We start from the raw sequence: 14213 nt of genomic DNA on the forward strand, positions 1-14213 counted from the left end.
GCATGTATTTATTGAAGAAGCTGGTCCGGACCTTAGCTTGTGTACTTGTTCTCTTCCTCTTCTTCTGCCTCATTTCTTGCTTTCTCTGACTATACTTAAACGGGCTTATTATGTATTCTACCTGGTATGTATCTATACCTTGGCTTTGCTTTTGCTCTCCTATTGCTTCTCCTATCCTAGACTGCTGCTTTCATCCAACTACATCTGCATCACCCTATCTCTTTCCCATTCCCTTGATGGAAAGCCAGGGGGAAAAGAGTAAAAGATAAATGGTCCCAAAAAAAGAAAAAGAAAAAAAAAAGAAAATACAACAGCAATTATATGTCCAGGCTTACTGGTTTCTCTCCTGGAGAGTAGTCCTGCGCTACCGTATTTAATCTTGATTCAGATCATCCTCAGGCAATATTTACCCACCCTTTATAGTATTCAACTCAACATTATTTACATCCTGTCTCTCTTCCCAACGAGAAACACCTCACCATATGCCTCTCTCTCTGCACTCAACCTCTTCCCAGAAACCAAATCCTTCATCACTTCGCCTTCATTCGACTCTAGCTTCCAATCTCCTTGCATCTCACTGCATAGCGCTCCAACGAGTAAGGCGATCATCCTTGGCCCAAAAACCGAACTGGCAGGGCAAATAAATGGCGTACTTCCAAATGGCAAGAATGCATTCCGTTGCTCCCTTGTCATGTTGTTCCATCTGCCCGGGTTGAATGCTGTCGAATTGGATCCCCAGATATCAGCGGCCGTATGACATGCCTCCAGATCAGCGGCAATGTCTACATGCTTGTCGAGTGTGGACCATCTGTAGGCACGATGCACCCGTCTTGTCGGCGGGTAGAGACGAAGAGCTTCCAAAACGAGAAATTCAGCGGATATGTTGCCGTCTCCAGTGCTCCTAAGTTTAAATTGCTCCTCCGTCGGCGTTTGCGCGAATGCAACAAGGATAGCCTGCCATTCTGGATGGTGACGACCGGTCGCAAATCTGGTCTCGATAAATGTCCTCAAGGTGATACGCCATAGCGTCTCAAAAGCGGGCAGGATCAGGTTCAATGGATTTTCCCGTGGCGTTAAAATATTGTGACCTGGGAAGACGGCACGTAAGCTCTCTTGAAGGTCATAGTTCTCTTCGAATCGGGGTACTGCATTCCCCCTTTTTGATGCTATCCACACGTTGTTGATTGCTTCAGCGAGCATCAAGAGAGGATGACTATCTCCAACAACACCATTTTCTCTGACTTCGTCGTCTTTCCCCAGTTCAAACAGTATCCGCAACACCGCCCGCAGCGACACGACTTGTATCACGCTTGTAAGCTTTACTCGGATCTCGGGAGAGTCGTCTGTTCTCAGGCAATCCAACAAGTCTCTGCTTGCGCACTGAACAAACCTAGATAGACTGATCCATTCCGCAGAACTGAGATTGATCAAATGTTTCGCTCGGCTGACAAAGTGCACCACATGTCCCTTATCATCGCTGGTAAACGCATTATCGATTCCAAAAGCGATTCGGAGTCGCTGATTTGGCAGCGCCCTTGATAACAGCGGAGGTAGTTGATTGCGCTTATTTGCACCCAGCGGGCGTCCAGCTATCAGTAATCGGCAGATATTAGGATCACTGATCCGATCAGGAAAGGGTTCATGCTTGTCAAGTTCTGTATAGAAATAGAAGGACCAGGCAATCGAGCCCATCAAGACGACAATGACAATAGATTGAAGAGACATGTTTTCGACATGTTTTCCGTGTAAAACTTGTCTTTTCTGAATATTGTTTTGAAGTTGATGTCATGGAACAGGCAAAAGCGAAGAAGAGCCTCATCTGGTTACCTAAATATAGGAAACCAAAACTGGAGAAGGAAATAAAGGAAAGGCTATCTATGCAGGAAATAAAGGAAGGTCTGTTCCGACAACCTACTCTCCACAATGGAAGTTCTTTCATCTCTATGTTCGGAAATCCCCGTCAACATCTGCAAATCTCTTCAATACCTGGTCTCCATCCACGGAACTTACCGTCAGTACAGTTGAAGAATGAGCGTATTACAAAGCGTAGAGGAATGAGTAGCAGCAACTGATGGATCAACCTGCTGCTAAGCGACCAGAGAAGACAAAGAAATGTATGTGTGGGTCGCCTATTTTACTCCACAGCAAACCATGATTTAGGATGGCTTTGTCTGCCTTCATATCGGTCGTCTGGAAGTGCAACTATCAGTTTCATAAAGTTATTCTACATCAGTGCCAGGGAGTTCATATGTATTGGTACCTCTCACATGTTGTCAAGTCAGTTTGTAGCCTTTTTTCTGCGTAGATAGAATGTAATAGTGAGTTGAGGCTGTGGTGTCAGTTGTGCTGGCGTAGAGCTGGCAAAATTTATATGGGCAAACACCAACATGTGAGTGCAGGAGACAGACTATGTCTGCTTTAGGTTGTTCTATGCCTATGTCAGCAAGGTACAGCGTCGCTTCATGCTGCCTTCCAAAAAAAAAAGCTCGGTGTCGCCATGGCTATTGTCAGGATATTATTAGCCTTTTGGTTCCTGCCTTTCCGATCTATGGCTAGTATACCTTTATAATATGGTATCAAAGTGCATGGCTCGAAATCTCTATGTACATACACTATTGAACTTAACAACCATGATCGTTCTCAAAATTAAATGAGCTGTTCTTCGTACACAAGCTTTTCCTATTTTATAGCTATATGTATGCTCTATCTTTACTTATGAATGACTGTTGGGAAGGATTATTATATTATAGGGTCCAAAACTGGCCACGACTTTCATATTATTTATTGTAATGCCGACAGGACTGTAGCCGGTATAGGGTTCAGCTCAATCCATTTCACCAGCCAAGAGGATAGGCGATATATCACAGTCTAGGTACTTCGTACTCCGTCCAGATCAAAGTACGACCTGCTAGGCAAGATCTTGGGGGTTGTGTATACTTGGGATGTCCAGCTGGTCCTGCTGAAGCAATCCGTTGCCTCTCTGCACCATTCTGAACTGGCTGGACTGCATACTACACTGCAAAACTGGGCATCAAACGGCGCGAAGAATGCCAAATAAATCCTGAAATTCCACATCAATTTTCAAGGACGAAACCACATGCGCTAGGGAATGCCTAAAACCTTGTCAACCTTCACCTCTCCCGATCCCCACGGCGTACTAACGATAGATCAGTTTCAGAGGATGAGTCTAGTTATTATAAAAATAAATCAATATTATCCCCAACCTAACCTGAACAAACCACCTTCACACAGCTTGAATGATTGAATTACAAAAAAAAAACTCTCTCTTTCTAACCTGTTTTTGTTCTTTGTCTGTCCGTCCCTGTGGCCTGTCTCCTTCGAATGTCTTTTTCCTGCTCGACAGGGATACGTTCGAAGCGATTGTCGTGAGGGTGGGGGTGGACTAGCATCCCTTGGCGAGTCTTGTTGCTGTCTGTGACCATGCGGAGAGCTCCCGGACAGTTTCCTGGACCCGCTCGAGCAGTATGGTTAAATGGAGTCTCTCCAGGAGGCGTGAACACATACTCATGCAGACCCTTTTCTCTCTGCTTGCCACGAAAAAGTTTCTCGTGGTCGTGAAACTGGTGTGGGTACCGTCTACGATCTTTCTTGTCCCGCCCAGGTACCGGCGAAGGAGCGCTGCGAAGTTGCTCATCCACTTGCGTTGTAGGGACGATTGTCTGATCTCCGAGTTCGAAGTAGACATTAGTGTGGGGTTTGACTTTGTTAATAATGTATTGGCTTGATGGACTCTTGCCCAATTTTCAGGTGCCGGGCCTGACTTTGTTCTGGATCTTTCACTATCTGTATCTGGCTGGGCGGTCTTTGATGGAAGTATTTTCCTTTTTTTTATCTTGCTGGGACGGCATTGGAAATCGTGACCTCTCCTCGCACGCAAGATTGCAGAGATAGACACAAGCAGAGATGGTATGTTGATTTGCACATCTTATCACCAGCCAGGAATGCCCTGGAGTGATTGGCCAAGTATCTCGGTACATTGGAAGTCCGCAAATAACCACTGCCTAGTCAGTTTTGGAGCATTTGGTCACAAGGCCAAACCCATAGGTAAGGTGCAGAGATGAGGGGTGCTGACAACGCAACCAAATGCAAGGCTGCAAGGCCTGCTTTTACTAGACCGCTCTCTCCAATGGATGGCTAATCTCCAGCCTTGCTCTTTGTTGCTCTAGAGTAATTGGTCCAATATCCATGCAGCTAACATAGTAACCGACCACTTCGGAACCTGTTATTCCACTGTTGGAGACGGTTGCGCCAACATCATATAACTGCATCATGGGAGGTAGCAAGAGACGAGATGATCAACTCTCTCAAGGTGGATTGAAGGCATGTTGAGATGCCCCATCTCAAGTAATAATAGCAAGGGAGAATCAAAAACATGATGAGAGATGAGGCTCTGAGCAACCCCGCTTCGACAGCGGCTGAACTTCCCGCAGCCCGAATAAATCACTCTGCAGGAAGTCTTTTTCTATCGCTCTCCCTGCCAGGGTCGCACATCGTCCTGCTGAGCTGCAGCTTCTTCTCGCATTTCTCGTCTCCACACGCTATCCATCAGACACGACTCTGTCATTATCTTTGCCTATGGCACGTCTGTCGCTACGCCATGGATCACCTGATCTGGGCGATGATGCCGGCTTTCTCATCCTGAACGACTTTGTCCAACCGAGCAGCGCTCTCTCAGCCGTTGATGTTGCCAGCCGCATCAATCAACTTCTCCCGCTTAAAGATTTAGATCGACTGGACACGCATGATGTCGATAAGGTGGAAGGGTTCTTGTGGGCCATATGGGATACTTTCATCCACGTTGCCAAGCAGATTCCTCACGACCATCCAGCGCAGCAGAGACTCGTTCAGGTGATCGTAGAACTGACACAGTTCCCGCCTGTGGTGATCAAACTGTGGGGAGTATGTTGATCTGCTCCGTGTCCATTCTTCGCTGCAAAGTCATGGCGTTTCTATGTCAGCATGCTGTTTTTACTGATATGTGCACATTAACAGGTTGAAACGCGCATCTGGAATGACCTTCCTCTCTTGGGCGCGAGCATGAGAGAAGCCTGGGCACGTAATACTCCACATTTCCTGCCATATCGTCATTGCCATCGCTGGAAGAGTTCGCTGACGATTGAAGCTACATACATACAGCGCCAACATCAGATGCGGAAACTGTGTCCCAGGAATCTGCAGCCGAGTGGCGAAGTCTGAACTCCTTTGCGGCTCGCATGATGAGGACAGGCTTGGTCCAATGGACGAATTTTGCCATCTGGACAATGCGCGATGCTCTTGAACAACAGAACCCTCCAGGCCCCGTTCTGGACTGTGCGGTCGCAACGGCTTCCGAATGGATCATACATAGTCATGAGGTCTTATTCAAGCAGTGCGCGAATGGAGACTTCGGCAGTGAAGGATCGCAATCGACCTTGGGGGGACCGCTCTATAATGGGAATGCTGGTCTCTCCCTGGACAGATGGCAATTTTGGAAACAGCGCTTTCGCGAACTGAGCGAACAAGTCAATGGGCAGGTGAAGCAAGATGCTGCAGATGCTGCGGACAACATGTAGCGTAAGGTCTAACCACGAAAAAAAGGAAATTTAAGGAATCTTTGAAGTATGAAGTGGGACAGGATGGGAGCAAATTAAATGCCGAAGCTCCTGCCCAATTACCTAGGGCAGAATAGGATAGAGAATCAATGGCGTATTGGAAGGGAGGGAAACTCCGTCCTTAATCCTGGTGAACTCCTATGAAGTGAGAAATTACACTTGATGAGGCCATACAGGACCACAGGTGTTTTAAAAAACGGTTTATCACATGTATCATGATTTTTCAACTACTTTATTGTGGCAAACATTTAAAATGATAAAGTAATTGTTATCTAACAGATAACTACCATAAATCTTTTTATAGAAATGTTAGTTACAAGAAATGTTAATTCTATAGAGAATCGTTGGATTCTAGGGAGAGACATTAGATTCTAGAAAAAACGCTTGGATTATAGGAGAATTGTCTGTCGCAAATATGCCTTTACAGTATCTCTCCACCCACAACCTCAAATATTAGGGCGTTTGAATGGTCTAGTAAGCCTGATCTTCTTCGTAAAGGAATAATCTCATGATGTATTCTGGAGATAATTGCAAAGGTAGTTTGAATCCAGCTTCATGTAAAAAAAGAAAAAAGAAACCGGTACTTTTTTAAATAAATCTTAGTCTATTTATAACTACTATTTCTTTAGTAAATATTTAATTTTTTAGGCACAGTTTAGGAATGAGATTTTTTTTTATAAATTTAATTTTGACATTATTTTTTAAATAGTCGAATAAATCTCGGTGTAGCCGGCTTCCCGGCCACACGCTTAGTCAGCTCCGTTGGCCTGTGCGCCCCAAACCTCCTCCTACTTCCTTTCTCACCACCAAGTTGTCTAGTAGAGAGGTTCAATATAAGGGTTCTCAACGGCTTCATTCTTTCCCTTTCTAGTAATTCCCTCACTGAGCGTTGCCGGACGCGGCAACAATAAATCATTTCTAAACTGTTGATCAACGGTTTTCAAAAACCCCAATGCTCCCGTAACACACGGTGCCTAATTAGGTAATGACACTTTCCCACATGGATTTTCTTCTTCTCCGCTGGGGATCTTCCCCGTCTTACAGACTAATTGTTATCAAAATAAACACAGTATTGGGCAAAGTGCACAGTTCTAATCACCTGAACTGAGTTGCTAACAATAATGATCACTATTGTGGAGACAAGCACATCATCTATCTTATCGGCAGTGGAACAATCTAGGTACCCCGCACCGACTGACCTGGACCACTACTGACAGACTTCAACTTGTCCATATAACCATAACCTTCTTCAACAATCAAATACAATGACATGACTATCCTATAAGCTAATTGAGCCCGATATGCCCTCCCACGCCTTCACCTCCATCCCCATCATCGACCTCTCCCTCGCCTCGTCCCCTACCACACGCGATCAGCTCCTCCGCCAACTCCACCACGCCCTCACCTCCGTCGGCTTCCTGTACGTGTCCAACCATGGCGTTCCCGACAAGGTGATTACCGATCTGGTCCACTCGTTGCCACGGCTTTTCGCCCTGCCCCCCGATGCAAAAGAGGAGATCGCGCTGTGCAATTCGCCGCACTTTCTGGGCTACAGCAGCGTCGGCGCCGAGATGACGGCCGGCAAGACCGATCGGAGGGAACAGGTCGAGTTTGCGACTGAATTAGAAGAAAGATGGAAACCTGGAAGCGGCATTCCGCTGTATGAGAGGCTGAAGGGGCCGAATCAGGTGAGTTTGCTGATTGAAGATGAGACGTGGATTTATATTCATGCTTCTGTTATACTACCTCCACAGTGGCCATCTCACTACCCTGCCCTCCGCCCCATCGTCGAGACATATATTCGCGAACTCACGGCCCTCGGCGAGCGATTCCTCCTTCTAGTGGCCGAGGCGCTGTCCCTGCCGTCGGAGACGTTCTTCCCCTTCCTGTCTGATCAGCACCGTCTCAAGCTGGTCCATTATCCGGCGTCATCAGAAGAAGATACTTCACAAGGAGTCGGCCCGCACAAAGACTCCTCCGGATGGTGGACGTTCCTGTTACAAGCCTCACCACCCGAAGTCAAAGGCCTACAAGCCCTCAACCGGCACGGCGAATGGATCGACGTCCCCGCCATCCCGGGCACGTTTGTCGTCAACATCGGCCAGGCCTTTGAGGTCGTGACCAACGGGGTGTGTAAAGCGACCGTCCATCGCGTACTGTCTGGTCCGCACGATCGGTTCAGTGTGCCTTTCTTCCAGGGCGTGCGCGGCAGTCTTACTAAGGCTGAAGCGGTGGAGACGTTGAAGGGACATTTTCAGGAGCATTTCCAGCAAGAGGACGAATCCGAAGAAGCGCAGATTGACTCGCCCTTTCTCAGAGGGAAATACGACACCTGGGGCGAGTCGCAGCTCCGGACCAAAATTCGCAGTCACAGAGATGTGGGGCGAAAGTTCTACGCTGATGTGTACGACAGGTATATCAATGATGACTAGCGTGATTTATTTCTGTATGTATTTGTATGTCTTCCGATCTAGGATTTCTTCTGCATTGTGTATATCTTCCGAAACCATTGGAAGGAGAGAAAAGAAAAGAAAGAGGAAGAGAAGAAGAAAACAGAAGAAAAGAAACAAAAAGCTCCTGCACTCGAATACTAACTCTACCAGGACTGATGACTACGAAAATCGCAGCGGCTCCGCCTTCGGCTTGTTCTGAAGCACCTCCTCGATCCTCTCCAGAATCTCCGGGGTCAGCTTCTTGGCCACCTCCAGGGCGCGCACGTTCTCGTAGATCTGCTCCGGCCGCGACGCCCCCGTGATCAGCGACGACACGTTGGGGTTCTTCAGCGCCCACGCCAGAGCCAGCTGTGCGAGGGTCGCCTGCAGCTCCTCCGCGATGGGCTTCAACCGCGCCACAATGGCAAGATTCTTCTGCCACGTCTCGTCACCGAACGTCTTGGCGAAATTCGTCGTGAACTGGCCCTTGTCCTCGGCCAGACGGCTTCCGGGCGGGGGTGCGGGCTGGTCGTTGTATTTCCCGGTCAGGATACCCTGCTTCAGGGGCGAGAACACGGTCAGGCCGAGCCCGTGCGCCTCGTACAGCCATCGGTACTCTCCTTCGACGCGTTCGCGTGTCAGCAGGTTGTACTGCGGCTGCTCGACGACAGGGCCAATCAGACCCAGCCTGTCGGCGATGCGCCAGGCTTCGGCAATTTCACTGGCCGTCCACTCTGACGTCCCCCAGTAAAAGGCCTTGCCGGTGTTGATAACGTGGTTGAAAGCACGGACGACCTCTTCCATGGGGGTGTGGCGGTCAGGCCGGTGGGCGTAGACGACATCAACGTAGTCCAGGTCCAGACGCTTGAGGGAGAGGTCCAAGCCTTCGATGATATGTTTGCGAGAGAGGCCTTTGTTGTTGATCGGGTTGTTGGGGTCTCTGGCGTTGGCCTGGCCGTGGTAGATCTGTAGCCGTCAGGTGTCAGCATGTCTCAGCTGATGCGATCTGATTCAAGTGTCCATACCTTGGTCGAGATAACCAGATCCTGCCGCTTCCATCCAAACTTCTTGATGGCCTTGCCCATGACGATCTCAGACTGGCCGCCAGCGTAACCCTCTGCAGTGTCGAAGAAGTTGATTCCGGCGTCGTAGGCGGCCTTCATGCATTCGAATGTTCTTTCTGTCGTAATCACGTCAGTAGTCAGTCATTGCCATCTAGCTCTTTTTGATGGGTGTGTATACGCACCATCTCCAACGTGTCCACCGTACGTGAGCCACCCTCCCAGGGAGATGACCGAGACGAGGAGCCCAGTCCGGCCCAGGAACCGGTACTCCATCGGAGGGAGGTTTTTGTCTGCCATGTTGTACGACTCCGTCAGTTCAGTTCTTGCGTCAGAATGGCCAGCGTGGGACGTATCGATGAGGAGAAGAGAGTGGGCTCGACGCTGAATAAATAGGAATCCTTGACGTAGGCAACTCTCGAGCTAGCTGGGTAGGAGACAGCTACCTACCTACCTAGTCAGCACTGGCGTAGATTGCACCATTAATTCCCTGACAGGTAGGATCCACAGTTTAGTTAGCAGATTGATATTTGAAGCGGGGCTAAATAGGTAACAATCTCTCCACAGAGGAACCAGACCTGCGGAGTGTCGGCAGAGAAGTCCATACGGAGTATCTCCGAGGTAGTAGTGTGAGAGAGGCACCATTCACTGTAGAAAGAGTACGTCTGTACACTGTCACACAAGTACTCTGATACATTGTTCAGAAGGCATTCAATGGGGTGAGCCATCTTGAAGACAGACAGAAAGAAAAGAATCCGAACCAATCCCAACCCCTGCATCCTGTACCGCGGGAACTGGCATTGATAAGAGAACCTTGGAACCTTGCAGTTGAAGTTACCTCACAAGTTAGTTCGTAAGTTAGTTAGTTAGCAGCTCCTTAAAATGGAAAATGATCGAAATAGAATGTGCCTGGAACTGACTCACTTGGAACCTTGGTTGGATTGGAAGTGTAATCGTTTTTACCCCTCTCCAACCAAACCCACGACATTGTGCCCCGCTGTTGCGTCACATAATTCTATTTAACTAGCTAAGAACTAGAAAAAAAAAACAGAGTAACGACAAACAAAAAAAAAGGAATAAATAATCTCAAGTAACTAATTGAAAGCTCTATCTCCTCTATTGATTATTTATTATTTTTATAAATCATATAACCCTTTCACAGTTGACTTGATTTATTCCTACCATGTATAGACGTAGATTCCAAAGGTCTGCGACGTACCTAGGTAGGTAGGTAAATAATGCGGGGTTCGCACCCCCACTAATGCACCTGAAAGCTGCAAGATAACAGGGGTAGAAAATCCAGGCAGCTCAACCCGCAAAGAAAGTTTTAAGACATCTCCATCGTCATTGGTAGGTTGTATCTTAGGTAGGTACACTACATACATTGTGTGGCTTACTGCTGATTAATATTATTGCTCGATTGTATCCTTATAGCGATCCAATTAGGATGGATTGATCGATCAACCTGCCGAATTCCGAACGGGCTTCGGATGAAAGTTTCCGTAATAGGTAATCGGGTACCGTACCCGATCCGCCTGGGTCCATCTTCTCTTTCCTTCTCTCTCTCTCTCTTTTTTTTTTAAGTAGGAGGTTGCTTAGCAACAGATTGAAGCACAGTTAATTTTACAAGAAAAATTGATCAAATTCATCTGCTACAATTATATTCGTAAAGTGTATACAGTAGATATATGGTAGTTATAGTCAGCACCCGTCTAGAAAACCTACTTACAATGTTATCCACTCTGACCACATACGATAACTTGCCATCTTTTTTATCATCACTAAATATATAGCGGTACAAATGTTACTTTCCCACTGCACGAGCTCCATACCTCACCTTACGTATTAATGAGCGCTTCTGGGTCGCCTTGACAGCATTATTGATCTCTCAATGGCAATTGCCATGGGGCCCGGTGTGGAACTGCAGCAGTCAAATTCCTTGAATTGCGTCACACTCAGAGCTTCTATACCAAATTTGAGGAAGTTTTTGCACAGTATATGGAGAGCCCTGATCACCCCAAATGGAAGGAAGTCAAGGCCCGTGCCTTCTATGCGAGGCTGCTCCCATGGCTTCGCGAAAAGATCCCAGCCCTACAAGAGCCGCCTACCCAGAGAGACGACATGATCTCGACTATACGCTGGCGAGTCGACAGCGACGGACTGCTGCGACGCCAGGGCGCCGTATATGTGCCTCTGTGTCTTTTTCCCCATCGGAATTACTGACGACTGTACTCTATTATTACCTGATAAAACACACGTCCTGGGGAAGAAACATTTATAAAAAAAAATGGGACAAAAAAATAACACGTGATTTTCGTCCCGTTGTTACCTCTAGACGAAGTGACTGATCACGTTATTCCGATGTCTACACCGGACCCTCTACGTCAGTCATGACCAGACAACCACTAAGCAGAGTAGCCATCGCCAAGAATCTGGGAATGAGTTTGACTTGTGCTATATTTGGTTGAGAGTAGCTGGCATCTCTACGAAACGTTTCCGTCCAGTGTGTGTCGGGATATGTAGACATTGAAACCACAGATACGATACAGATATTTGACTGATTGATTGACTTCTACTTCCGAATAGTTAAAATATAGGTACTTATGGCTGTTTGTCATTTATCCAGAAATATTAATATAACTAATACTATGTCTAGTTGGATTTCGTAAGGCTGGAGTCTACAGTCTATAATATAGCTACTATTAGTATACTAGGAAAAGCAAGTATGCTATTGTAGCTATGAATAAGATATAGAGGACCTGCGTGATGCATGCAGAAGGAAAAAAAACGACAGAGTTGGTTGTCAAGATACTGCACCTTCCAAACCCACCAGGCCTCCTCAATACTTCACGACATCGGAGGTGGCAACTCTGAAACATGGTGACAATTATTTCCCCCCGCTTTTTTTGCCATTGCAACAAAGGCGCATATCCATATTGCATATTTCTGTGAAAAAAAGCGACATAAATAATAATAAGCAAGGATGAATGCTGTGTCTTTATTTGATCAACCAATAGATAAAGGAAGTACTGCTACTTAGGTGTTGCAGCAGGGAGAGAATATTAGTGTATGAGCGTCCAGGCTGCTCCTGTTCAGGTTTCATACGATTAATTCAGGTAGGAAGGGGTCAACATGTAGCTACCTAATTGAAGGGTTTGGTATATTTGGCTATGAATAATTTTCATCATCACCATTATTTTTTTTTAAAAAAAAAGATAAAGCTCTTATCTCTACCTTTTTTCTTTTTCATTGTTTTTTTTCTCTCTTGAGACTTCAGCAGCTGGTCAATATGATCATCATAACATCTATCCATTCACTCCTTCTGACGACTCACGTATCATTATAGTCTAGATCATGCCCATGTCATGATATATCTTTTTCCATGCAAGTATCTATCCCAAAATCAACCCATCATCACAATTCCAGTTCGATCAAGTCAATCCAATTTTCATTTCAAGCACATCCCGTCGCCACGGCACCGTCACCGGACGGGTAAACGGCCGTCTGAGTGGGATTGGCACATTTACAGTAATCCGTCGTCGAAGTGACACATCCGCTGGTCGGGCTCGCCGTGCAGTAGACGTTGGAAGTTGTCGACGTCGTCATCCCCGCAGGGCAGTTGCTGTAAGGCATGCAGAACGTATCGACGGTCGAACCGCCGTTACCCAGGGTCATGCTGTACCACTGGTTCGCTGCGCAGGAACACTCCACCACTGTCGATCATGTTAGAAACTAATTCATCCACAAGGTGAGGTCTACCTACTGCTAATGGTAGTTGTCTCACCCCCCGCCAGCGTCCCCACATACAGCGTGGACGTCGAATAGGGGATGCCGCCATTCGAACACTTCGTCGTGAGCCACGGCGCATTCAGAGGGTAGCATGTCGAGGCTGTCTCGCAGTGTCCCGGCGCGTAGACACCGGGGAAATAACCAGACGAGCACTGGATTGGCGGCGGCGGGCTATAGCAGTAGGAGACCGGGTATCCCATCGTGCAATCGGTTGTGTACACGGCTGTCGAGCCCTTCGAGCAGTTCAGGGTCGGAGACGGCGTGATTGTCGAAGACGGCGGCACGGTCACGGTTGTCGAAGACCCCAGCGTTGTTGATGTGGAAGGAGAGGCCGTCGGCGAGGGCGTTGGCTGGGGGATCGCGCTGACTGAGAGCGCAGAAGCAAGCACAACAAAGAGAGATTTCAACAACATCGTCGTTATCGTTGTCGTCCAATGGCTCGATTAGATAATTAATTTAGAAGTGTTGACGTATCGAATACAGCTCAATGAACGTGACGAAGATGGTGAAGCGAGTGCAAAAAAAAACGAAGGATCAACGAGTGATTTGACTGAAAATCAAACAAAGAAAATATAGTAAACAAGGGGAATGCTTTCTATGAAGGTTATGCTTTGATTGTGGGATATCATCAAGGAATACCAACCTTATATAAGTATCACCGACGCCGTCAGGTGACACCCAACAGGAAAAAAGTTCCCGCCAAGCCATCAGGCCAGCAGCCAGCAGCAAGCAGAGCTGCCAACTGAGACAGAACAAGTCCTTTGCGGTCTGGCAGATTGTGGAGAGGATCTGCATGCAGCATCGCGGGCGCCACGAGATCGGACCCGAATTATTGGACGAGAGTGGTTCAGTGACCTTGGAATAGCAGCGCACAAGTCTCCTCCAGTGATGCAGGGTAGCCGATCCCCCGCCAAGGAACCACATTCCTGGAGAGCTTAATTTAGCTGTACGGTGTACAAATGTTGGCATTGCTCGAGGCCAGTCGTTAGGGTGACGGCTGAGTCAGTGAGACCTGCCAGGATGCTGCGATGGCTGTGCAGTCTTTCTTGCCTATACTGCATACATACAGTCTAGTTGCTATGGTGTTTGTTTCACCGAGATCCGAAGGATGTCGAACGGTTCTAATAACTTCTCACCTTCGTGAAAACAAGCCAACTTGAGTAAATAATTCCTCAACAAAGAAAGTAATATAGTAACTATATTGATAGAATGGAGCTTTCCTTTAATAGATAATTATCTGGATCAATATCTTATATAGAATTTCATTTTGAGTAACATCATAAGTATTAAGTTATTTTCTGTAAGAGTAAACCGTTCTA

General features: G+C 47.1%; 5 protein-coding genes across 5 annotated transcripts; 2 read left to right on the top strand and 3 right to left on the bottom strand.

The window, feature by feature from the left end:
- Nucleotides 1–441: 441 nt before the first annotated feature.
- On the bottom strand, nucleotides 442–1725 carry VTN77DRAFT_929 (uncharacterized protein; the record flags this gene model as incomplete). The annotated part of the gene is made up of 1 exon (XM_069425881.1): nucleotides 442–1725. One exon carries the CDS (start codon nucleotides 1723–1725, stop codon nucleotides 442–444), a length of 1284 nt encoding a protein of 427 aa, XP_069273212.1.
- A 2871-nt stretch (nucleotides 1726–4596) lies between these two features.
- Nucleotides 4597–5573, top strand: VTN77DRAFT_930 (uncharacterized protein; the record flags this gene model as incomplete). Its single annotated transcript, XM_069425893.1, has 3 exons — nucleotides 4597–4920; nucleotides 5014–5077; nucleotides 5158–5573. 3 exons carry the CDS (start codon nucleotides 4597–4599, stop codon nucleotides 5571–5573), a joined length of 804 nt encoding a protein of 267 aa, XP_069273213.1.
- Nucleotides 5574–6913: 1340 nt separating this feature from the next.
- VTN77DRAFT_931 (uncharacterized protein) lies at nucleotides 6914–8044 on the top strand (the record flags this gene model as incomplete). Its single annotated transcript, XM_069425904.1, has 2 exons — nucleotides 6914–7300; nucleotides 7367–8044. The coding sequence occupies 2 exons, from the start codon at nucleotides 6914–6916 to the stop codon at nucleotides 8042–8044; spliced, it is 1065 nt and encodes a 354-aa protein (XP_069273214.1).
- Nucleotides 8045–8224: 180 nt separating this feature from the next.
- Nucleotides 8225–9405, bottom strand: VTN77DRAFT_932 (uncharacterized protein; the record flags this gene model as incomplete). Its single annotated transcript, XM_069425915.1, has 3 exons — nucleotides 8225–9010; nucleotides 9070–9224; nucleotides 9291–9405. The coding sequence occupies 3 exons, from the start codon at nucleotides 9403–9405 to the stop codon at nucleotides 8225–8227; spliced, it is 1056 nt and encodes a 351-aa protein (XP_069273215.1).
- Nucleotides 9406–12558: 3153 nt separating this feature from the next.
- VTN77DRAFT_933 (uncharacterized protein) lies at nucleotides 12559–13307 on the bottom strand (the record flags this gene model as incomplete). The annotated part of the gene is made up of 2 exons (XM_069425926.1): nucleotides 12559–12818; nucleotides 12869–13307. The coding sequence occupies 2 exons, from the start codon at nucleotides 13305–13307 to the stop codon at nucleotides 12559–12561; spliced, it is 699 nt and encodes a 232-aa protein (XP_069273216.1).
- Between the last annotated feature and the right edge of the window lie 906 nt (nucleotides 13308–14213).

This window comes from Rasamsonia byssochlamydoides (assembly GCF_041956645.1).
Source record: "Rasamsonia byssochlamydoides strain NRRL 3658 unplaced genomic scaffold VTN77scaffold_110, whole genome shotgun sequence".
Taxonomy (NCBI): domain Eukaryota; kingdom Fungi; phylum Ascomycota; class Eurotiomycetes; order Eurotiales; family Trichocomaceae; genus Rasamsonia; species Rasamsonia byssochlamydoides.